The 23,075-nt window shown below is 54.1% G+C and overlaps 1 protein-coding gene across 1 annotated transcript in view; it reads left to right on the plus strand.

Annotated features, from left to right (window-relative positions):
• DHX32 (DEAH-box helicase 32 (putative)) overlaps positions 1-23,075 on the plus strand; it is a 51,404-nt gene that overhangs the window by 17,253 nt on the left and 11,076 nt on the right. The window contains exons 2-8 of the mRNA XM_001367677.4: positions 5,596-5,670; positions 5,871-6,420; positions 15,177-15,370; positions 17,814-18,186; positions 20,198-20,443; positions 21,615-21,714; positions 21,798-21,956. Of these exons, the coding sequence (XP_001367714.1) occupies positions 6,133-6,420; positions 15,177-15,370; positions 17,814-18,186; positions 20,198-20,443; positions 21,615-21,714; positions 21,798-21,956 (1,360 nt within the window). The 5' untranslated portion in view covers positions 5,596-5,670; positions 5,871-6,132. The remainder of the gene's footprint in view (positions 1-5,595; positions 5,671-5,870; positions 6,421-15,176; positions 15,371-17,813; positions 18,187-20,197; positions 20,444-21,614; positions 21,715-21,797; positions 21,957-23,075) is intronic.

Consider the following 23,075-nt stretch of genomic DNA (forward strand, 5'->3'; position numbering starts at 1 on the left):
GAGGTCACCTAAAGGCACCAAGGGGGGAAGAGCAATGCGGAATTCAGAGAAGAGCAAGAAAGAAAGCATGAAGGGAAATCATGGACATTCTGCAATGCAAAGAGAGACTAGGTCCAGATTCTTAAAGGCTTTCTTTAGATGCCAAGCCAAAGTGTGTATTTTTTTCTAAAGCAGGAGTTCAGAAGTTGTTTTTTAATTGAAATTGGTTCCCTGGCACATGCCAAGTATGTATATGTCTTTGTAATCCTGCATATTTTATTTGGCACATTTAAAAACTATTTTTTTTTTTTTGAGAAGAGGTCCATAGGTTTCACCAGACTGCAAGGGGAGGCAATGCTACACAAAGGTTCAGAATGGTTGTCCTAATGGCTGTGGGGAGCCAGTGAAGTTTCTGCAGCAGAGTGACGAGCTCTGCCTTGTGCTTTAAGAAGATTCATTTGGAAGTTCAATTGGAGTTTGCAGTCCAGCTCAAAAACTTCCAGAACTTTCACAGATAGTATAGCCCTGCTTCCCTAGCTTAGCCTCAGGAAGTTGGTTGTTGAATCCAGTTGTAAAACTACATTTTCCCCAGTTAAATTAGCTTTTGTTAGCCTTGAGTCCCTGCCTGCCCAAATCTTTGGAGATCTTCAGTCTCTGAGGTTAGCCACCCCTTCTGACTTTGGCCCATCTGTAAATGTGGTAAGCATGCAGGGTCTTCCTGTAATGGGTCCATTTGTTGGCTATTAGACAAAGATTTCTGATTTTGACAGTTCAGTTAGTGTTTAGAGCTGGTATACAACTGTGTGATTCAGAGCATCCTCTGCCTTTTTTTACCTCATTCAGTCTGTCTTTGCCACGTAGGACTGAGACCTTTTCAGGATCTGTTGGTGCTACTGTTTCTGTCACTGCTTAAAAAAACAAAGTTTACTGTTTATAAGTGTGGTGCCACGGCTTGGAGTCTTGTTTGAAAACAATGTTCTACTTCATTAAAGACAGTAGACTTCTTTAAAAACATGAGTTGAGGCCCCCAAATCCCAAAGAGCATCTCTGGAAATGGCCAAACCCTTTGGATCCTTGTAATACTCCCACAAGGTAGAGGGCGATGAGGATGATAATACCTTCCAATCTGGAAATACGGCGTCTCAAGCCCAATTTTTCAGACTTATTGAAATCCCTTAACTTCTTGGCTTGTTCTGTCCTCAATTGACACATTGAGCTTGAAGTCCATTAAACCCCCACCTGGTTTAACAATGACCTGTAATCTAGGTTCACCTTCCCCATCTTGTACTTTGAGGAAATCTGGGTAAACTCTTACTCTTTGAATCCTTTTTGGACACTGTAAAATTGTAGTTGTTCTGGCCTCACCTGGCTCTTTGTGATCTCTTTCCCAAATGCCTTATCTGTTTCCTCCTTCTGTTCAGATGGTCAGTGGCATTGTCCAGTGACAAAAACACTGGAGTCTTCACCCAAGTGTGCTCTACCAGGTGGCACCTTCTCTTCCAATATTTCCATACATGAATATGGGAATATTTTTAATCAAGCTAGATCTTTATTATTTCAGAAATAGTAATTATATCATTGACATAATTTTCAGACTCAATTTCATTCATTAAAAAACTTCCCAAAATAACTTATCTGTTTCACAAATTTACAACACCCACAAAATATATGGTATTAACTAACCTATCCACCTTCTCGCTCTCAGGAGCTCTATCCCACCAGATCTCAGTGACTGCTTCCTTGTCCAGGACCCTTAGTTCATCTTGTGCCTTTGAACATAAATATCTAAGAACCTCCATTTGTACCACCTGCTCCTTTTGTGTATTTCCTTTTTCTTCAGTGAATTTTTGGGTGTCTCTTCTAATGGTCTTTTTTTTTTCATGCACTGCAGCTCCCTTCTTTGGACTTAGTGTCATGGTTCTCTTTCCTTCTTTGCAAGTTAAAAGCCTCTTTGCTCAGATTTGCAGAAATATTCCCAGTGTTCCTTATTAAGTACACTGCATTCCTGACCATTCATGCCTAGGTTTTAACCTACAGTCAAAAACCAGACTTGCATGGCTAGTATCTGTCTCTCTGGGCCAACAATTCACTTTCTAACCTTTCCTATCACTTCTGAACCCTTCCTTTCAATGGAGAACAGGAATGTTATTCCCTCTAGTTGTCCAGTTTCTTGCCAGGGACTCTAATTTTCAGCAGGGCTTTCTAAATTCTGTCTGGCAACATCCCGTGAGAACGTCCCTTAAGAAGAATGTAGAACATTTTTAAAAACTCTTTAAATCCCTACATTTCTTTTCTCTAAGGTTTCCTTCCTCCTCTTCAGTCATTGTCTTCTATGTCTTTGGTTGTTTGCATTCGACTTTCTTTTTGCCCTGAAATCAGGTATTAAATAGGGAAAATCCAGCAGAGGCAGGATCTGGAAGACACCGCAGAGACCAAGCCATGGATTATGCTTATCCTCTTTGGCCCCATAAAAGAAACAATCAGAATCAGAGAGGGTAGTCTGGAATGCAGTCTGGAGAGGGCCAGGGGTCCATGAGCACAAGAAGATGATGAATAAAGGAGAAAGCAGTTCAGGGTGGATGGGGTTCCAGGGGATCCACTGGAAGGAGAGAGAGAAGGCAGGAAAATGGCCTCAGCAACGTGGAAGCCAAGGCATACTGAGACCACAGAAGTGAGCAAAGATCAAAGTCATCAGAGGGCAGCAGAGAGCTGCCTAAAGCAGGCTGTTCTCAGGAATGTCCAGTCAATGAGACTGACCAAACAGAGCCAAGAGCAACCCTGAGAACTAGGGGTAGGCCCAGGGAGAAAGATGAGCAAGCTGCCAAGGCACCAGAGCCCAGGAGCCATTCAAAGCATGCCAGATTGTAGCAGAGAAGAAGCCGCAGCCAGCAGCAGCCAGTTGAGGGTGCATTGGGGTAGAACAGGCAGTGTATCCAGGAGGTAGCAGGCCTTCCCAAAGCAGAGATCTCTGATTTCTGATGGAGAAGTGGAAATGAGAAAGAAGAAGAATGTATCAGATGCAAGGGCTGTTTAATGGGAAAGTGTTCTCCACAAAAACTCTCTTACTGATATTCAACAAGAATTTGGGGATTTTTGTAACCCCTTACTTTGTATCTTAGAATCAATACTAGGTATCAATTCTAAAGCAGAAGAAGGTGGTAAGAGCTAGGCAATTGGAGTTCAGTGTCTTGCCCAGGATCACATAGCCAGGAAGTATCTGAGGTCAGATTTGAACCTAGGGCCTCCAAATTCCAGGTATAGCTCTAGCCACTGAGCCACCTGGCTGCTCCCTTCAGTAAGAGTTTTTGAGCTGAATTGAAAATGAAGAGGAAAATATGAAAGAGGCATCTTCAGGCCAATGAGAAAAATGCAAGAGAACTACATAGCTGAAGACCTTTCCAAGACCTTCCTAATGCTTTTAGTGCCCTTTGAAATCTTTCCTTCTTTTATTCTGGGGTTAGCAGAGGCTGTGAAATTTTATTTCTAGAATTATTAGAAGGAAAATTGCCTCCCTGGTTTGAAATAGCAGACACGGAAGAAGCTGGGAATTTTTCCAAGGTAGAGGAGACAAAGAAGAGCACCCTGATGCAAGGGATAAAGGTCAGACTAAAGCAAGTGACTGCAATTTCTCAAAGCCTCCACCCTTCCGCTAAAAATGGCAGGTTGGTCTAGAGGCTCTGAAAGATCACCAATGGCTCTAAGCCACAGGTGGAGATGAAATGTTATGTATCAGGAACACAAAGTCAGCCTATCTGCTTAGGACAGAGGAAAGTTTTGCAAAATAAGTGTGGAAAGGCGACCGAGAGCCAGAGTGGGAGAGGCTTGAAGTGCCTCGCAGAAAAGTGGGGGGTTGCTAGTGTGGTTTAATCCAAGGGATAGTCAACTTTGTGCCAAAGCTCAGAAGGAATAATCATTTTGGCAGCATTGTGGTTTGGAGAGGAGAGATTGAGGTTGATGCCAGAAGACCAATTAAGGAGCTATTGCAGTAGGAAAAGCGAGAAGGGAAGAGGGCCTGAACCAGGGTAGAGGCTCTGGGAGGGGAGAGAGGAAATGAGGGAGATATCAAGCAAATGGAGTTGGCAAGGTAGCTAATCAAGCATGGAGAAGGAAAGCATCAGGGACAACTCCAAGGCTGTAGAACTTAGATGCTGGGAGGAGGATGGCTCCCTGGACAGAAATAGGAACGTTGGGAAGAGAGGAGGGCTTGGAGGGAAAGAGAATGATTCCTAAATGGAATGTAGTGAGTTTGGGGTACCTATGGGGCCTCCCATGGGAAGCAGCTAATGGACTGGAGCTCCTTCAGGATCCAGCTCAAGAACCATCTCTTCTGGTAGGCCTTTCTCAAGGATCCTCGAGGTTATCTAGAGCCTTCAACCATACCTCCCCCTACTCTGTATCTCATGTACCCCCCTGTCTGTAGACTGTCTCCTTCCTTCGGCAGAAGGTTCCTTGAGGACAAGGGCTGTTTTTTGCCTCTCTTCATATCCGAGCACTTAGCACAATGCCTAGAACCCATCAATGCCCATCAATGCTTGTTGACAGCTGGCTAGAGCTCAGGAAGGACCAGGGCTTGATGTGCAGATCTAGTTAGAGACATGGCCTTGATAATTGGGCCTGTGGGGGAGAGAGGCTCACTGAGTGGATGCAGGGATCATGTCTCACTCTATATCCACAGAGAAGAGCAGGATATGGTGAACAACCCAGGAAAGAATTCTGGCAGGAGGAGAACCCGAGAAAAGCCAGCCATGGGAGAGTAGACAGCAGAGAGGGGTCAAGAATGTGGGGGGCTACCGGAGGACAAAGAGAAGCAGGGGTGAGGGCCACTGGAAGGTCATTAGAGAGCCTCTCCAGTAAATTGAGTAAGACTCCTCAAAGCTCCACCGTATCCATTCCTGGCCAGGCAGAATCTCAGGACAATCCGGATTCCAGGTTGGGCAGCAGGAAAGGTACATAGTGGGGCCTCTGAGTCTCCACACGCTTGTTAGATGAGGTCTACACTGACACCCAGACACTTCCCTCATGGAACATCATGGACCACTTGTTAGGAGTTCATCAGAGCCTTGGGCCTAGACTGGGGAGGCCGGGAGGTGCCCTCCTCGGGGCCTGGACCCAGGAGAGTCAGTCAAGGCCAGGCCTGGGATTTGGGGCTTGCCTGGCAAGAGCTCAGTGAAGGGTCCTTAGGAGGAGGAAGGGCTGGAGAATGATACCCCGAGGGGGCACCAAGGTCCAGGAAAGATTCTTCCCAGAGGGGCCAGAGAAGGAGCCTAGAGCTAAGGAGGGAAAGGGAAGGGATGCTGGGGCCAAAGAGAGAATGGAGCCTGTGTTGTGGAATGCTGGGGAAGGGGTCCAGGTTTGGGGCCCCAGAGGAAGGAACCTCTCCGTTGGCCTGCCTGGCCCTGGGGCTGCCCCCTCTGGTTTCTGGGGATTTGTGGAGAGAGGCCCAGGGACAGGAGGGCCACACCTTCCGGTCTCCTCCCCTTTGGCCAGCTGAGCCAAATCCTGATAAGGGCAGGACTGGCCCGGCCTCGGCCTCGTGTGGGGGCCGCAGCCAGAGCCAGCTCCTCCCTGGAAGGGCAGCCTCCAGGCCAGGCCCTCACTGTGTGCCTTGGGTTTCAGGCCAGGCTGTGAGCACCAGCAGGTTCCAGCGGATCGGTGTTGGGGGGAAGAAGGCCCCCACTGGCGTCCTCAGAGGTAGGTGGTGCCTGTCACACTGGGGGAGGGGACCGCCCTGGCCTGCCTCCTCCCTCCCCCCTCCTCCCTGACCCGGGAGACCCCCCCTCAGCCCCTCCCCATCCCTGGGCCCCAGCCGCCTCCTTTGTTTGGGGATTAGGGGCCACGTGACCAGCCGACCATTCACAACTCTGGCCCCCTGGGGCTTTCTTTTACCCCAGGTCCCCTGCCCAGTGCGTGCTAGAGGTCAGCCCGGGAGGGCCCGGCCCATGAGCACAGCCCTCCGGCCCCTGACTCCCTGTGGGCCCAGTCGGGGCTGGCCCGGCCCTCCCGCCCAGCCCGGCCAATGAAGAGCTGCCTGGGGCTCTGAAGTGACGGCCCCATGGCGGGGGCAGCGGCCCCCTGAGACGCCATGCGCCCCCAGCCCTGCCCAGCCTCCCAGGGCCCGCCTGGCCTGCGGGGCTGAGGGCCCCCCGCCCGAGGATGCTTCAGGAGCCAGAGCTGGACTGCGGGCCGGGGCTGCCCTGCGAGAAGCGCTACTTCCCAGACTCCCTGGACTCGAGCGACGCCGACGATGAGGGCGCCCTGGCCTGCGAGGACCTGGAGATCAACCCCTTCGACGGGCTGCCCTACTCCTCCCGCTACTACAAGCTTCTGAAGGAGAGGGAAGGCCTGGCCGTGTGGAAGGACAAGTATCCCTTCATGGAGAGCCTGCTCCAGAGCCAGGTGGTCATTGTGGCCGGAGACGCCAAGTGCGGCAAGAGCTCGCAGGTGAGTGCTGCTGCCCCGCCACGGGGGCTCCAGCCTGGAGGTGTGGCCCAGGCTAAGGCCCCGGGCCCCGGATTAATGACTTGCCCACAGTCACCCGGGCCCTGGGAGAGCCGGGGTTAAAACCAGGCTGCAGCCTGCCCATTGTTCCCATCTGCCTTCTGAGGAGCTGGAGCTGGGCCCGGGGAGACCTGATTGGATGTCCAGCCCTTGCCATTCAGGGCCATGCTGGGGCCCGTTTCAGCCAAAGGAACAGGCCTGCAAAACTGGACGGGAGCCGCCTTCTCCCCAGCAGCCCCTTTTCCTATTTTTCCAAAGGACTCGGGCTCTCGTCCCTGAAAGGCAAGGAAGGCCCTGGGAGAGCGGGCTAGTGGACGCCAGCTGTCCTGTATTCCCCGGGCTCCGTTCTTTTCTGTGGGGAGGAGAAATGAGGGCAGTGGGTGGCCCCAGCATCGCCAAAGTCCAAGGGGTAAGAAAAGGCAGTGTAGCCTGATGTGAATCTATGGCGCCATTTCCCAGAAGCATTTGCCTTTGCTACACTTGGAATTCTGGCTGGCGGCGGGGGTTTCTTTTCCCCTCTGCTCAGCCGATCTGTTGGGTTTTGTTTTGTTTTTGAGGAAAAAATTACATTTAAAGCTTTGCTTTTTTCACAAGTTTAAAAGTTAAAAATGTCTTTGGAGCCCCTTCTTTCCACATTTAGCCAGGAGTTCTGAGGTCGGTAGAGGGTGAGTAGGACGGTGTCAGGCCTCTTCTTGGGAAGCACTGGTCTGCTTGCCTGTCTCCGGCTGGGGTCTCTATGACCGGCTCTGGCCGGCATGCTCATGTTTGGGGGGCTTCTTCGAAGAGATGGCAAAACTTCCTGGAACCACCTGCTTTGCTTCTTACACACTCAAGTTTTCATCCTAAACTTCTCTAGGAAGTGAATGGATTGACATGATGAAGACGACAGCTTTTAGGAAAAGAAATTGAGGTTACTTGGTAGACTGAGACAGATCAGGAAAGTCTAACTTAGGGGCCTCCCCGTTGGGGTCCAAGAAAATGGCATTGGGCTTTTCCTTCCCACCTCTGCCCTGGAAGCAAAATGGACCAGCCCACCCCTGGGGATCAGCTCTCCTCCAAGGCCAGGCTTCCTCCTCATTTCTGGGGTCCCAGACCCTGAGGGCATCTTTGATTGCCTCCTCTCCCTCTGCCCCTGGGTGGGCCCTTTGGAACCTTGCTTGTTCTCCATTGTCAGGGCCACCACATTGGCCAAGGCCCACTTCCTCCCCTTCTGTCCTCTATTTTGCCCTACTCCCAGTCTCATGGCCCTGAGACAGCCATCTGATCCCATCACTCCCTTGCTCAGAAATCATGCATGGCTTACAGAGCAGTCCTTAGCACAACATCGAGGTCTAACCCCAAAGGGCAGGGCAGGCTTTGTCTCACTTCCTAGGAGCCCCCTTCAGTCCAGCTGAGCTGAACTCCTGCCATTCTTCATCATCCAGCTTTTTGGCTGTTCTGTGCCCTCTGCCTGGAATGCCGTCTCCTGTCACCTCTCCTAATAAAGTCTTGCTCATTCATCACGGTTCTGGGCAAATGCTACTTCCTTCAGGAAGTCTTCTTAGTTCTCCTTCACAGTTAGCCCAGTGGAGGTGACCCCCTTTGAATTTTATACCTCCCCACTTACTTCAGTCAGTCAATCCATCATCATTTATTAGTCCTTGTTCCCAGGCACTGTGCTGAACACCTAGCTCCCGTCTCAGAGCTTAGTCTAATGGGGGGACATGCAACGGAATATATACAGAACAAGCCATATGCAGGATCAATAGGAAATCCTAAGCAGCAGAAAGGCCCCCAAATTAACTCCGAGTACCTGGGAAAGCCTGGTGACCGATTCCACATGTGGGGGATGAGAGTGGGAGCTGAAGATGCCCTGTATTGTGAGTGTGGCCGCTTGGAAGAATGATGGCGTCCATGACAGAAGTAAGGAAGTTCAGAAGAGGAGAACAGGGGAGTGAATGGGGTTTGGGACACGTCGATTGTTGAGAAGCATGTGGGGCGTCCAGCTGGACAAGTTCAATAGGCCTGGAGTTCAGGAGAGAAGTTGGAGCTGATACACAGATCTGTCCCGAGATGCCAGGTTCATGGGAGCTCCTGAGTCTGGGGGCCTCAAAGAATGTTGGTGGCAAGGTAGTGGGGTCCTTTGGGGGCATGTTGAGTTGGAGATGCCAACCAGTATGCAGGGGGGCTGAGCCCCGGCCTGAAGGCTAGCTGCCGAGTATCAAAGATTGGTTGTAAGGAGTAGCCTTTGCAACTCCAGCAGCCTTTGTAATTCCAGAAATGCTAAAACTGCCCAGGAGCTGGCTTACAGGTTCGGTTTCTGAGGCATCAGGCGTGGCCTGCTCCGACCTGCCTAGAGTGACACAGGGAGAGGGTTCCAAAGCTGCAAGGTTCCAGGCATTGGCAGGACAAGTTCACTGTGACTCATCGGTCTCCTTGCCTTCCCCCTCGTCCTCTATCAGAGGTCCCCAAACTACGGCCCGCAGGCCACATGCGGCCCTCCCCACCACACTTCTGAAAGGGGCACCTCCTTCACTGGTGGTCAGTGAGAGGAGGTCCGTAGGTGGCATCGCTCATGTACAGCACTGCTTCCAGTGACATCATCCTTTGCATGGCGCCTTGTTCTGAGAGTAACTGAAGGAGTACGAGGTGCCGTGCAAAGGATTATGTGGCTGCACCATGGAAGACGTCAGCATGGTGAGCGGCGATCTGGGGGAGGGGATTCTGCACTGTGTCTACTGCTGCCCGGTATAGTGGTGGCGGTGATAGGCCTGTGCAAGGTGGGACAGGCCCATCCCAGCCAGCGCTGCAGCCTCCACTATCCCAGACAGCACTATACAGATTTGCTCATAGTTTTTTTTGTAGTCTGGCCCTCCAATGGTCTAAGGGACAGTGAACTGGCCCCCTGTGTAAAAAGTTTGGGACCCCTGCTCTACATCATCCCCATGCCTAAAGCTTTCAGTGACTTCCAAAGCATCTTCACTTGAGGCCTCGTCTTCATCCCCCCCCCCATCTTCCTCCTCCTCTCCCCTCCAATTAGAGGGCCGGAGGGGGCAGCAGTAAACTTCCCCTGAAGCTTTTCTTTATGGGAGTAAGATTTTTTCCTCTATTCCATTGTAAGCTCCTTGAAGGCAGGGACTGTCTTTCTTTTCTGGCTTGTACCCCCAGAGTGATCCTTGGCACATAGGAGGTGCTTACTAAATATCTAGTGATTTGAATTCAGGATAATTCCTTAGTCCATCATGTGAGACCCTTCCCAGATTGCTTCCAATGCAGTTTCACAGAACTCTCTTCAGCAAACTCCATGCCACTGAAAAACCCAGGTTGCTCCCAGGAACCCAATCACATTCCATCTCCTCTGTCTGTACAGCACAGGCTTTCCCAGGCACCTGGAGTTCCTTCCCTCCCGTTCTAAAGCCTCTGGAAGCCTGCCTAGAATTTCCCAGTCTTTGGCCAACATCTCCCTTGGCTTTGCACTCCTTTTTTGTTGTTCAGTCATTTTCAGTTATGTCTGACTCTTGGTGACCCCATTTGGGGGTTCCTTGGCAGAGACACTGGAGTGGTTTGCCATTTCCTTCTCTAGCTCATTTTATAGATGAGGAAACTGAGACCAACAAGGTTCAATGACTTGCCCAGAGTCACAACTAGGAAGTGTCTGAGGCCAGATTTGAGCTCAGGAAGATGCGTCTGGGGACTGAGTGGATTTTGTATCTGTGTGCTCCTTGGCTAAGCCAGGGCCTTGCTTCATTGAATGCCAGTGTTGTCTGTGGCCTTCAACATGGTGGAAGGCATTTCCACACCTCGCTACTCTGATTTTTAGGTGGTCCCCATCTGGCATTTCAGCTGCCATCAGTTGGAATTCCTCATTTGTTTGTTTGTTTTGTTTTTTAAGCCTCACCTTCTGTCTTAGAGTCAGTAGAGTCAGTTCCAAGGCAGAAGAGCAGTAAGAGCTAGGCAGTGGGGGCTGAGTGACTTGCTAGAAAATGTCTGAGGTCAGATTGGAACCCAGGACCTCCTGTCTCTAAGCCTGGCTCTCTTTCAACCTACCAAGCCACCAAACTGCCCCAGAATTTCTCATTTCTGAATAAGTTTCTATCATCTCTCTTTGCCTTGTAGATGAAATTAATGGAATTACCTTGTTTGAGAGACAAAAGAAGTCCAAAGAATATTTGTTCCACTTGGTCCATTTCTGTTTGCCAATGAATCCATAGAACAGATTGTGCTTTTTTTTAGATACATAACACAATCCTTTGCTTTTCTCTACAGCAAGTTCATTTTATCTGAGTAAATGAAAACAAGTGGGACTCAGAGGCAGCCCACTATAACACGTGTCCCCATTGCCTAGGGGCCCGTCCAAGCAGCCCACAGGCCATCCCAGAGGAGCCCTCACTCTGCCTCCCACTCCTACAGGACTTCCATGTCCCAATTTCTTGGCTCTGGCCCCTGTCCAGTTCTCTGGGTTGCCCTTATCAGGCTCTCTGAGGAGCCTCCCTTCTCCTCCCCATCTAACCTCCAAGTACAACCCGTTCTCAGCTGGTCAGCCGATTCTGTCTTGGGCCGGGCTGCAGGGCCTTAGAAGAAGAAGCCTGAGACTTGGGGGGAGCGTGGGGCCAGGCGCCAGGGCAGGGGGGTTGGCCCGACTCTTCTCAGAAGCAGGTAGGCTGTGGACTAACAAAAGCAGAGAGTGAGCCGAGTAGGCATAATTAATACTGCCTCCAGCCTGTTGGGGTTCCTTCTCAGCATTGCTGAGGCTGCAGAGTTTTTGTTCAGGCTGGTGGGCCTTCCTGGGGAGGAGAAATCTCATGAGGACGTTGTGGTGGCTAATGAAAATTAGCACCTGCCTGGGGAAGTGGGCTGGACTGCTTGACCCCACACCTGTCTCTTGGGCCCCTGCTGTCTCCCCTCGGAAGGAGAAGAAGAATTTGACATCTTCAGCCTACTCCATCTCTCCCCCTAAAGGAGGTCTCCCACCATAACCTTTTCCCTGGTTTCCAGGCCCTTGCTATCCCGCCGCCTCCAAAGTGGATCTGGGCCCATCCGCCACCATCAGAAGACCTTTCCTAGGTCCTCATGCCCACAGGCCTCCTAGTAAGGTTCCTCATGTTCCCTCTGCAGACATTCGTTTTCCGTTTCCTGCTTGGACTTCCACCCTGGCCTCCTCCTCCCTCAGCATCCTTCTGCTGGGCTTGTTGCCTCACACCATGCCTTCTCTACTCTGGGCCCGTGCTTCCTGTCCCTCTCCCAGCCGGGTCCCCCAGTGCATGACCATGCTTATGGCCTGCATGTTTATTCTCTCGGGATACTGGCCAGCCAAAACTTGGAGCCTTGGAGCCTCATTCCCCAGCCCCGAGCAGGGCTGTAGTACCAGCGAGGTCTGTGGGACCCTGGCCCTCTGGCATGGCTCTTCACACAGACCAAGGGAGGCAGAAAAGCCCCTCTTCCTGTTAATGGCACCGCCGTCTTCTCCATCCTGGGCCTCACTCCCTTGGCGTCCTCTGCCCCACTGCCATTCCGGTGCTATGTAGCTGTCCCTGTGTCTTGCTGAGTCTTTGTCCGAGGACTGTCCTGGGCCCCTCTTACATCCCTCCACCTGGACACCTGCAGCCACAGCTTTTCCCACGCTGCTCGGCAATCTGCCATCGCATTCTCTTGGGGGACATGCAACCCTCCTGCTGGAGCCAGGATGGTGCTCCTCAATTCCGAGGCCTCTCTGCTTTGAAGGTTCTGTGCCCACCCTGCTGCCTGCCCCTTTGCCCTCACCCTCTATCACGCAGCGTTCCTGTCACCCGTGACTCTCGGGTCTGTACCCTGTAAAAGAGCACCAGGGGGCAGGGGGCCCCACAAAAAAGGGCCAAGGGGCCAGAGACTGGTTGAGGTGACAGGGGGGTGTTTCACTGGGCATCCCAGAAAAGGCTTCGTGGAACAGGTGATGCCTCTGCTGGACCGAGGCCGGAGGGCAGGCCTTCCTAGGCAGAGACCAGAAGAGGGGAGAGAGGTCTGAAGAGTTTAGCTGGAATGGAGAGTTGGAAGGGGCGGGCTGGGACAGACGTCTGATGGACCTCTCTCCATCCCTGTGCTCAGGGCTTCCACTTTTACCCAGAGGGAGCCATGGAAGGTTTTTGAGCAGGAAAGCCTTGTCTTCTGGTCAGGCCGGGCCTCAGAAGGCGTATTTGCCAGCTGGAGAGAGGAGGGGCAGAAGGCCAGCAAGAATATGATGAAGTCTGAACCGAGGGGTAGCAGCAAGGGAAACTCTTCTGGAGGCGGCTGATTGCCAGAGAGAGGTGGAGGGAATGACAGTATCGAGCTTGGGTCACTTTGACCATTGCCTGTGTTGCCTCTCCTTCCCCAGGCCAGGGGATTCCTTTCTTCTATCTTTCCATTTCCAAGGGCCCCCTGACATATCACTTCTCCAGCTCTTCCTTCCCTTCTCCACCAGCCCCAGAGAGGATCTGCACCCAAAACATGAAACGAGGATGCTCCAAAGGAGCCCTAGAGATCCTCTGTGTCAGGGATTCTGAGCCCCGGATGGCAAAAAGGTCTTTGTCCCCCCTCTGCATTTGGGTTAGAGAAGTGGGGGGCGGTGCCTGCTCCTAAAGAGGAGGCTGTGATGAGAAGCAGAGGGGGACCAGTGAGCCAGGGGCAGAGCTAAGATGAGGCTCCAGGTCCCCCAGGGCCCTCCACTTTGTCTTGTTTTTTTTAAATAGGTTTTATATAGCAGAGAGGAGAGGGGCTGGGCCTTGTTCTTTGGGGTTTCCCACAAAGTTTGGGGAGCTCCTTCCCCAAAAATCTCCAGCCCCACAGGTTTGTGTCTCAGACCCCAGGATTCTGGGGAGGAGGAGGGACAGAGGAAGTGTCTTCTGGCCCTGGACTTCATTGAAGGAGACATCCACACTCAGATCAGATTCTGTAAAAAGCTTTGAATAATTTTTTTAATGTTTGTGAGCTCAGTGAGTGCCAGGGGAAGCACCTTGGAAAAGAGCTCTCCACACGGGACGCCCTTCCATCCCCTGGCACCATCTTTCCAAAGGGATGTAGAGAAATTGGGGTTTGGGCAAGAGTCGTTTTCTAAACCCAAGTGGGCTGAGCGAGACTCTCGCTGATGTTTGGTGTTTCGAGGATGACCGACCGACCGTCCTTGCCTGCTGCTGGGGCCGGGGCTGATCCACATTTGACTGGGAAGGCGCATCTCCAAGGTTTCTTCAAGGGGCACTTCGTCATGTTGAGTTTGATTCACCGAGGTGGGAGCGAACGTAGAGCTGTTCGCTTTTCCCAAGGACAGCTATCTCCAGGAGCCCTCGGAGAGGTTTCAGAGTCCTTCGTGCTAGAAGATAAGGCTATCGATGAGAAACAAGCTTTCGGTCTCGGTGGAAAGAGAAGCAGTCGGGCAGTTGTATTGGCCTTCCCACCTGGGCATCCAGCGGTCAGCCCGTTCCAGCTCCCCAGGATTCCCTTCGCTAGCAGTGAGCTCAGGACCGTGCAGTAACTAGCTGCTCCTACAGCTGGGTGGCCCCTTGGACCGAGACCCTTTTGGAAGGCCAGCTAAAGTGGACCTTGATCTGCCCCCAGAGCCAGGCCTTGTGGTGCCCCCCTCGTGTCCATTCACCCAGCCCTGGGGGTTCCGGGACGCCTTTCCCAGGCAGCACCCACCACCTCACAGCGAGCCTTCCCTTCGGACAAGACCCGAAAGCCAGTACTGCTCTCCTGCTGAGGGCATCAGGCCCAGTACAGCGCTCCCCGCGGCTCTTCCCTCTACCCCTACCTCCTGGGGTCCTCTCTGCCCCCCCCAGCACCCTGCTGGCCATCATACCCCGAGTCTCTTCCCTCTGGGATTCTTCCTTTGGCTTCCAACCTCCACATATGTATATCGAGCTTCATCCCCCCTTATGTCCCCCACGCCTCTAGATCATATTGTTTAGTGCATCATTCAAGGCCCTCCTGGGCTGGCAGCTCCCCTCCTGACCGGCTTGTTCATCCTTGAGGCTGATCCTTTGTGACTCCATTTGGGGTTACCTTGGCAGAGCTCCTGGAGCGGCTCATTGTACAGCTGAGGCCCCGGGCGGGCACGGTGAAGTGACTTGCCCAGAGTCGCCCTCTGCTACGTGTCCTTCCCTGCCTGAACTGAGCAGTAAATAAGCTTCGAATCGGCCCCGCCTGCCCTCCCAGGGCTTTAAAGGGAGAGGACCCCCCACCAGGGCAGGGGCCCGGAGGGCAGCCTTCTGGGGAGACGCCTGGCTCGGGGCCTCGCCTCACCTCCCAAGGCCCGTCGGATCTGAGAGGCGGCCAGAGCTCCGGGGATGACTTTGATGGGGACCCCCCGGATTCCTGGGCAGCTTTAGGCCTCTGGAGGCCCAGGCAAATGCTTCCTCCCCCGAGAAGGGAGAAGCTCCAGCCCCTCCCGGAATCCTCGCTCTCTCCTCAGACGGAGCAGACCACTCGCTTGGGGCCCGGCCTTGGGGCCTGCCTCCCAGCTGCTCCTCTGTCTGCCTCTTCCCTGTTCCGGGGATGGACGTGCCAGCACGTTGGCCTTTTCCTGTTCCGTTGTTGCCCCTTGGCCGTGCCAGGCACGTCTCCGGGAGTGCTTTGCTGTCCACATCAAGGATACGCTTCCAGAGGCCCAGAGCAGGGCAGGGAGCCGCCCTGGGGAGGCCGCTGGCTTGGGGTTGGGTTTTGCCTGCGACAGCCAGACCTGGCAGCCTCTCCCTCTTCCCTCTCCCCCCCAGGTGCCTCAGTGGTGTGCCGAATACTGCCTCTCCACCCACTACCAGCACGGGGGCGTGGTGTGCACCCAGGCGCACAAGCAGACCGCCATCCAGCTGGCCCTGCGCGTCGCCGACGAGATGGACGTTATCATCGGACACGAGGTCGGCTACGCCATCCCTTTTGAGAACTGCTGCACCAACGAGACCATCCTGAGGTGTGTGTGGCCCGGCTCGGGCCTGGCAGCTGCGGGGGTCGGCACCCCCTGCCCCCCCCCCCCAGCTTGGAGCCAGCCCGTGGCTGGAAGAACAGAGGTTCCCTCCCATGCTGTCGGCCATTTTGAAGTGCCTGGAGGGAGGGAGGGTCTCTGCTGAGCCGCCCTGCAGTGTGCCCCCCCCCCAGGTCCCTGCAGAGAAGAGCTAGCCAGGAAAAGGCTGGGCTGCCAGACGGCGCTGTTCTTGGGGGCCTCTGGGGACCTTCTTGTCCCTCTTCAGGGGGGGGCAGGCCGGGACCCCAAGATCAGGCAGAGCGCCCCGTCCTCCCACAGTGCCCACGGGGAAGCGGCAGGTCCTGTACCAAGAAGGGGCCCTGGAGGGGCGTCCAGATGCAGGCTCTGCCCCACAGCCCTTCCTCCCTTCTGAGCCAGAGGCGCGCCTGCCTGGGGACAGGGGAACCCCCCAAAGCAGGCAGAGCATCAGAGAGAAGCTCTTGGGTGTGAACGGGGCTCCTGGGCCATTGAGGCCATTCAGGAACCCGGATCCAGGGACTACCAGTCAGTCCACTGACTTTGTCCCATTGGAGCTAGCTGCCTCTGAGAAGGGCCTTCAGTCTATGTGGAACCTTTGAACTTTGGAAGGATCTCTGGGTGGAGCTGGAGAGTGACCCCCCCCACACACACGTGGCCTTCCCAGCCCCCGCCACCCCCCATCCCACGCCTACAGAATTAGAACCCCAAGGAACAAATCGAGGGCAAATTGGTGGGCAGAGATGAGCAGGGCCTGAGGGCGCCCCCAGGCCATACGCTGTGGCCGTGCATTTTGTTAGACATAACAGGCCCAGAGGTACCCCTCCGAGCCAGGAAGAAGGGGGGGGGGAGTCAGGCCCTTCCCAGCACCCCAGGGTGCCAGTCTGTATCGCTAGAGGGACATCAGATGGAAGGTCCCTCCCCCTCCTCCCTTCCAACGAATTCCCTTATTTGAGTAGATGATTTGAACATTTTAAAGGACGACCTTTGGGCACCTCGGGCTCGGGTGGCCCATGGCCCCGTGCAAGGAGTCCTTCTTTTTAATAGAAAACTTTCACCTTCCATCCTAGAGTCAATACTGTGGACTGGTTCCAAGGTAGAAGAGCAGGAAGGGCGGGGCCATGGAAGTTAAGTAACTTGCCCGGGGCCACACAGCCAGGAAGTGTCTGCGGTCACATTTGAACCCAGCACCTTTCTAGGCCTGGCACTCCCTTGAGCCACCCAGCTGCCTCCGCAAGGATTCTACCACAATAAAAACTGATCATCTTTTGGGAACCTGAAGGCAGCCAAAGCCTCGGGCTTTCCCTGTTATGTTAACTACTCTCCGGTGGCCTCTTTTTCTGTGTGTAGACTGTCTTGTGAGGTTCTCCCTTCACTGGCGTCCCCTGCAGGCCTCCTGCTCAGCTGGGGAGGCTGCCACATAGACCAAATGAAAACAAGAGTGCGTTTTACATGAAGAAAAGCAATGAAAGGAGGTGACTCTGGGGCGCGGCGCAGGGCGGGGGACCAGCAGCACCTCTGCCAAATGGCTTCTCCTGCAGGAAGGAATCGTGCAAGAGGAGAGGCCAGGAGGGAGTCTGAACGGATGGCCGCAGCTTCCTCCTCTGCAGAGTAGGGTCAGATCCTGGCCAATCTCCCTGACCTAGGACCTCAGCAGTGGGCACTCTTGGAGTCTCTAAGGCCACCGTCCTGGGCGGTGTCCTGGTCATCTTCTATCATGGATAATTCTATACAAATAAAAAGCAGCTGCTTAGAGGGAGGCCTCCCCTGTCACGTGGTCAAACAGTGGTTGGGTTTCCAAGGCGAGACTTGAACCCAAGTCTTCCCGGCCTTAGGAGTGACGACTGGCCCTACCACAAGGCCCTTCTAAGGTTCTCATCTTCAGAGACCAAAGACGTTAGTCTTGAGGTCTTCCAGGGAATGGGTTTATCCAGCAGCCCTGGAAGCTCGGCAGAGGTCAGTCTGGGAGCAAAAATGACCTGCCCTAGTAAGTTAAAGGAGCCTCCTTCACACCCAGGCCGTGGCTTCCCCAGCCCGGGTCTGGGTTGGCCTTGGATAAAGAGGTTCAGGATCCGTCCATCACTGTCACTGCAAAGAGATGAGGCCCAAAGGTCAGACGGCTGTGTGGCCGCGGCCCAGAGCTCGGGCTCCTATCCTTGAGGTGGACGTAGGGCCGTCCCGCCAGAGGGAAGACCCACCATGTTCCCAAAAAGCCAGCGCTTGGACTGTGAAGCTGGCCGATCCCTTGAACCCTGAGCTTCCTCAGTCACCCTTGGGGAGAGGTCCGGGCGGGGGAGCGCCTTGTCTCCGAAGAGCACGGGCACTCGCCCCCTGGGGCAGGGAGCGAGCCTTGTCCAGCATGGGCCCAGGCTCGGGGCATCCTGGGAAGCGGCTCACTTGGCTCTCCTCTGCCCAGGTACTGTACGGACGAGGTCCTGCAAAGGGAGATGATGTCGATCCCCTTTCTGGGTTGCTACGGGGTCATCATCCTGGATGACGTGCACGAAAGGAGCATCTCGACGGACGTGTTGCTGGGGCTTCTGAAGGACGTTCTGCTGGCGAGGCCGGAGCTGAAGCTTGTGATCATCACCTCGCCTCCCCTGGTCAGCAAGCTCCGCTCCTACTACGGGAGCGTGCCTCTGCTGGAAGTGAGGAACCCCCACCCCGTGGAGGTGGTGCACCTGCGTGTGGCTCCCGACGACCCCCTCATGGCCGTCCTGCAGCTCGTCTTCGAAATCCACCACACTGGAGAGAAGGGCGACATCGTGGCCTTTTTGGCCTGTGAGCAAGTGAGTGACCCTCCATCCAGAGGCCGGAGCGCTCGCTCCCGTCTGGGGCCTGTGGGGGGGGCGCCCTGCTAGCGGGCCCGGAGGGGGAAGCTTAAAGCGGCTGGCGCTGCCGCGCGGTCCGAGATCTCGGCCAACCCGGACTGGGGGAGAGACGGGAAAGTGGAAGCCAGCAGGGCCTGGGCGTGCCCAGGCCTGGGGGCTTCTTCCTCTCCTTTGGGTCCAGGTGAAGCTTCCAGGGTAGACAGCCCGAGCCTTGATGGGCACGACTCCATCTGGTTGGCTCTGAAGTCGTTTGCCCTCGGCCTTTGTCTCCCTCTGCTCAGCGGTGTGCTGGGCATGGTGGGCTGAGCCAAGGAGGAAATCTTGGGAGGCTTCGAGAACGCCGGGCCAGGCTTGTCCCGGAGAAGGGGAGGGGGAGTCGCGAGTCTCCGAGTCGGGCCTAGCAGGCCAGTGGGAAAGGGCGAAGCCCAGAAAGGGGCCCCTCAGCTGATAGAGCAGCCCGGAGCCCCAGAAGCAAAAGAGGGAGCCCCGCGCACAGCAGAGGCCGACAGAAGCTTGCTCCAGCACACAGCTGAGAAAAGTAGAGGCCAAAATACGTGCCCCAAATCTGCTGCGCTGTCTTCCCAAGCAGCCGCACAGTCTCCAACGGTTCACCCAGCCATTCACCCTCATTCTTGCTCTGAGAAGCCTCAGCATGAGCCCTGAACTTGTTTTGGGCCAAGTAGAAGAGCCAGGCCTGGAGCCAGAAAAACCCAAGTCCAAATCCAGCCCATGGGACCCTAGACATGTCACTTCACTTCTGTTTGCCTCAGTTTCCTCGTCTGTAAAATGGGGATAATCACAACCGCTAATAATAAATCTGCTTCCCAGGGTCATTGAGCATCAGTTGAATTAAGACAGCAAAGCACTTTATAAACTTGAAAGCACTCCGCTGGCATTCCTATAGTCCTCTCCATAATCGAGGTGCCCCATGCAGCTTCCCTCCCTCGATCCTCAGCTCGGCAGGCACTAAAAGTAGTTATCCCCATTTTACAGATGAGGAGGCGAGCTCAGAGGTCATGTTCTTGGGTTCATGGCTGGGCCCTGGGTGTGAAATCTGGCTCTGGCTCTTCTTCTCCGTCTGTTGGAGCTGGTCACCCCCACCTCTGGGCCTCAGTCTCTCTGTGAAGTTCCAGGCTCTTTCCATCTCCCTAAGGAGGAGGCCCAGTGAAGGCTTAGGACTGTGGGCTCTCCCTTCGTGACAGCTTTTGAACAGAGCCTTTGTGGAAGATGCCAATGAAGCATCCAACAGCCGGCAGACAGGAATGGTTGCAAAGATTCTTTAAAAGATATTTTTATTTTCCCTTTTTAAAGGGCCTCTTTTTCCTTTTGACACTTAAGCTTGTGTCTTGGGAGCAGGAATTTTTTCTTACTAGAAATTTCTGCCTACTTGGTGTTTTGTGGAATTGCCTAATTCCTTGTCCAGAATTCACTTTTATTGCTTCCACAAAACGTATTTTGACACTCCACCATTTCCCAGAGTGAGTGAGCCTCTCACCGAGCACTTTTCTGCAGGCGTTATCGCATTTGGGGCTCTCTCCTGCCTAAGTAGGCCAGCGCAGTCATTTTCAGAGTGACCCAGATAGCGCACCTGGTCATGGAACGTAGCAGAGAGATGCTGACACAGAGCTCTGGAGGCTGCGCCCCTCACTCCTCGTGGGGCTGATGGGCAGGGGAGCCCTCCTTCCCCTGGAGATGGCTTCAAGGCTGTGGAGGCTGGTAGGGTAGGCCGCTGGCGAAGACACTGTCCTTTAGTCAGAGCCATCCGCAGTGGTTTCCCATCGCAGTCCGCCTTTCTTCTCTCTTTGGGGTCAGCAGCATCTGCCAGAGGAGGTGATAGAGATGCTTGAGCACTGACAAACCAGGAGGCGGCTGTGTGTGTTATCATTTCACTTAGTTAAAAGCTACACTAGTAATGTTTGTGAATTGAACTGATTTTTTGGCTCATGGATTGCATTGTTTTTGGCTTTAGGAAATTGAAAAAGTCTATGAAATTGTCTGTCAAGAAGGAACTAATTTAAACCCAGGTCTTGGGGAGTTGATTGTTGTCCCTTTATATCCAAAAGAAAAATGCCTCGTGTTCAAGCCAAATGAAGACCCAGAAAAAAGAAGCCAAGTTTACCAAAGAAAAGTGGTGCTAACCACCAGCGCCGGGGAGTCTCTGGTCCAGAGCAGCTCAGTGCGATTCGTGATTGACCTGGGGCTGGAGAGGAGGAAGGTGAGTTCACTCTGCAGGCTCACGGCGATGGGCCTACCCCTTAACAGAGGCAGGAAAGGCCGGCCTAGCAGAGAGTCAGGTGCGGGCCGCGTGCAAAGACCAGACCACTGCTTGGAGAGAAGACACAGGCAGCAAGTCAAACCCAAACAGCGTTCGTTTGGCCAGGAACCTTTACTTTGCCCAGTGGCCTGGGCACTCAGGTGCATTTCCCACTTTTCAAGCATCCCTGCCTTAGGAGACACTGAGGCACGGCGCTTTTTACTCCTTTGGGAACACCATCAGCATCATGTCGGCATGACCAGCATCCCCTTTCGTCCTTAGCGTTTGGTTTCTCCCCACTCCCTTTAACAAGAACAAAGCTGGGGGCCCCTGAGCACCCACCAAGGCTGCTGGGAGGCATGAGGCATGGCAGCAAGCTGGGGGCATGTGGGGCATTCAGTGAGGAATATCTTTGCCACAAAACCAACCTATTCCTCCATTGGGTGATGTAAATATTTATCAAACACAGCTATTAAGCATTTACTGTGTGCCAGGCACAGCGTCTCTTCTGGGCACCTGACGGAGCTCCTCACTCCCTCAGTCTCACCATGATCTCAAGGCAGAGAGGGAGGGCCTCGATTGATCATGATTGAGTGATTCCTTGGCTTGGGAAAAACCACCACCACCAACTCAGAGTTAGTTTCTCACCTAAAATACCCCCCAACCCCACCATACTCACTGCTTGGTACCATGATGGTTTGACTGGTAGAGGCCACTCCTAGGGGAGGGAAGTCCTTCCCCCCAGGCAGGTTGGCACGTTCTCTGCCCCTAAGAGTCTTGGGGAGTTGCCTGAGAGGTTTGTGGACTTTCCGGGGTCCAGAAGGTTTGGAAAAAATTCCCCCCCCCTTCTTGGGGAGCTTGAGCCATTTAACCCAGATCAGTCAAAATGTTGCCTCTCTTTGTGTCCCAAGGGGTTGGGCTGTGTTTTCTAGTCACCCGAGGCAAGCAGAGAGCTCTGGGAAGAGTGAAAACAGCCTCGAAATCCATATCAAAGGGTTCTCCATTCATAAGTGAGACTGGAGTGCCAATAAAAAGACTGTTTCGAAATGAGGGATTCCACTCAAAGGGCCTATCTTTGAGGCTTCTCCCTCCTGCCTTCCCTGAGGCTGAAGAAGCTGTTTCTCATCCTTAGGTGTACAGGCCTAGAATAAGAGCCAGCTCCCTCGTCCTGCAGCCCATCAGCCAGAACCAGGCCGACATCCGCAAACAGATCCTGGGCACGTCCTCCTCAGGTAGGCTTGGGAGCTGGGGGGCCCAAGAGTCTGTGGGGGGAGGCTGGGCAGAGGCAGCAGAACCGTCCTCTGACTTCTTGCAGGCAAACTGTTCCGCCTGTACTCCGAAGAGTTCCTGTGCAGGGACATGAAGCCGCTGAAGGCCGCAGAATTACAGGAGGCCAACCTGACGAGCCTGGTGCTCTTCCTGAAGAGGATCGACATCGCAGGCCTGGGCCACTGTGACTTCCTGAGCAGACCAGGTACTTCATCTCATGGGGATCCCCTGGGGAGGGCAGCCAGCCCCATGGCCTTTTACATCACTCTTGTTCTTAGTGAGGAAGTGACCTTCTGAGCTGGGGAGGTGTCTGCCTCTGGGACTTGGCAAGGGGCACAAGAAAAATCCTCACCTTGGCTCTGAGGGACACGTGAGAGGCTTCACTGGCAGGGCGAGCTGGAGGAGACCGTTGGGTCCAAAACGGGTATTCAGGGAGCTCCCGTCAGTGTTCTGCCCTCTTGTGGTTTCGGTGAGACATCATTTAAAGAGAGTGAACGTGTCAAACTGGGGCTGAAAGCTCTGTGAGTAGCACGTGGGCAGTGTTTGCCCTAGGAAGCAGCCCAGCTCCTCCTGAAGGTGCCAGGGCCTCCTAGGCAGTGTACTGCCAGCTCTCCAGGGCTGTCCTCCCCCTGAAAACCACCAGAATCATCAGGAGAACAAAGGTGGGCATCCCCCTTCCCTGCCTCCAGGATGTCTGGGGTGCCTAAGGCTCTTACTTTAGATAATAACACACAGAGGGGCCATTTGTGGTAACAGCCGGCTTCAAAATGGGGCTGAAGGGCCCCCCTGCTTGGGCACTTTTTCTGTAAAAATAAAAGAAAGGCCTGTCGGGGCCTCTGGGGTACATATTAGAAGTTGTGAATCGAGTGCACCTCCTGGGAGGCTGCCCAGCCTCAGCGGAAGGGACTTGAGCTTGTGGGACTTCTCAGCCTGGGACGGTGCCCCCTCGACAGCTTCGGCCACAGACCCCTGAGCCGTCTGATTCCCAAGGAGTCGAACTGGCCAGATCTGCCCCTGAGCTTTCAGCTAAAAGGCCCCCTTGGGGCGAGGAAGGAGCCGGCTTACTTCCTGGGTCTCCTCTGGCCTAGGGGGAGGGAATGAAGGGGCAGTGGGCCAGAGTCCCCCTTGCCAGGTGTGCCCGCTGGCAGAAAGGTGCCCAAGGAGGAGCGTGAAGGAAGGCGGTTCCATAGTAAAGGCAGCTGTTCCCAAATAGAAGCAGAGGGTGTACATTTAATGCACAGCAGCCCTGTGTTTTAGGCCTCTTTGCCACTTTTTCTGAATCTTGGGCTTTTTCTTCCGGGCAGCTGGCAGTGATTGGCAGCTG

This window comes from Monodelphis domestica, chromosome 1 (assembly GCF_027887165.1).
Source record: "Monodelphis domestica isolate mMonDom1 chromosome 1, mMonDom1.pri, whole genome shotgun sequence".
NCBI lineage: Eukaryota > Metazoa > Chordata > Mammalia > Didelphimorphia > Didelphidae > Monodelphis > Monodelphis domestica.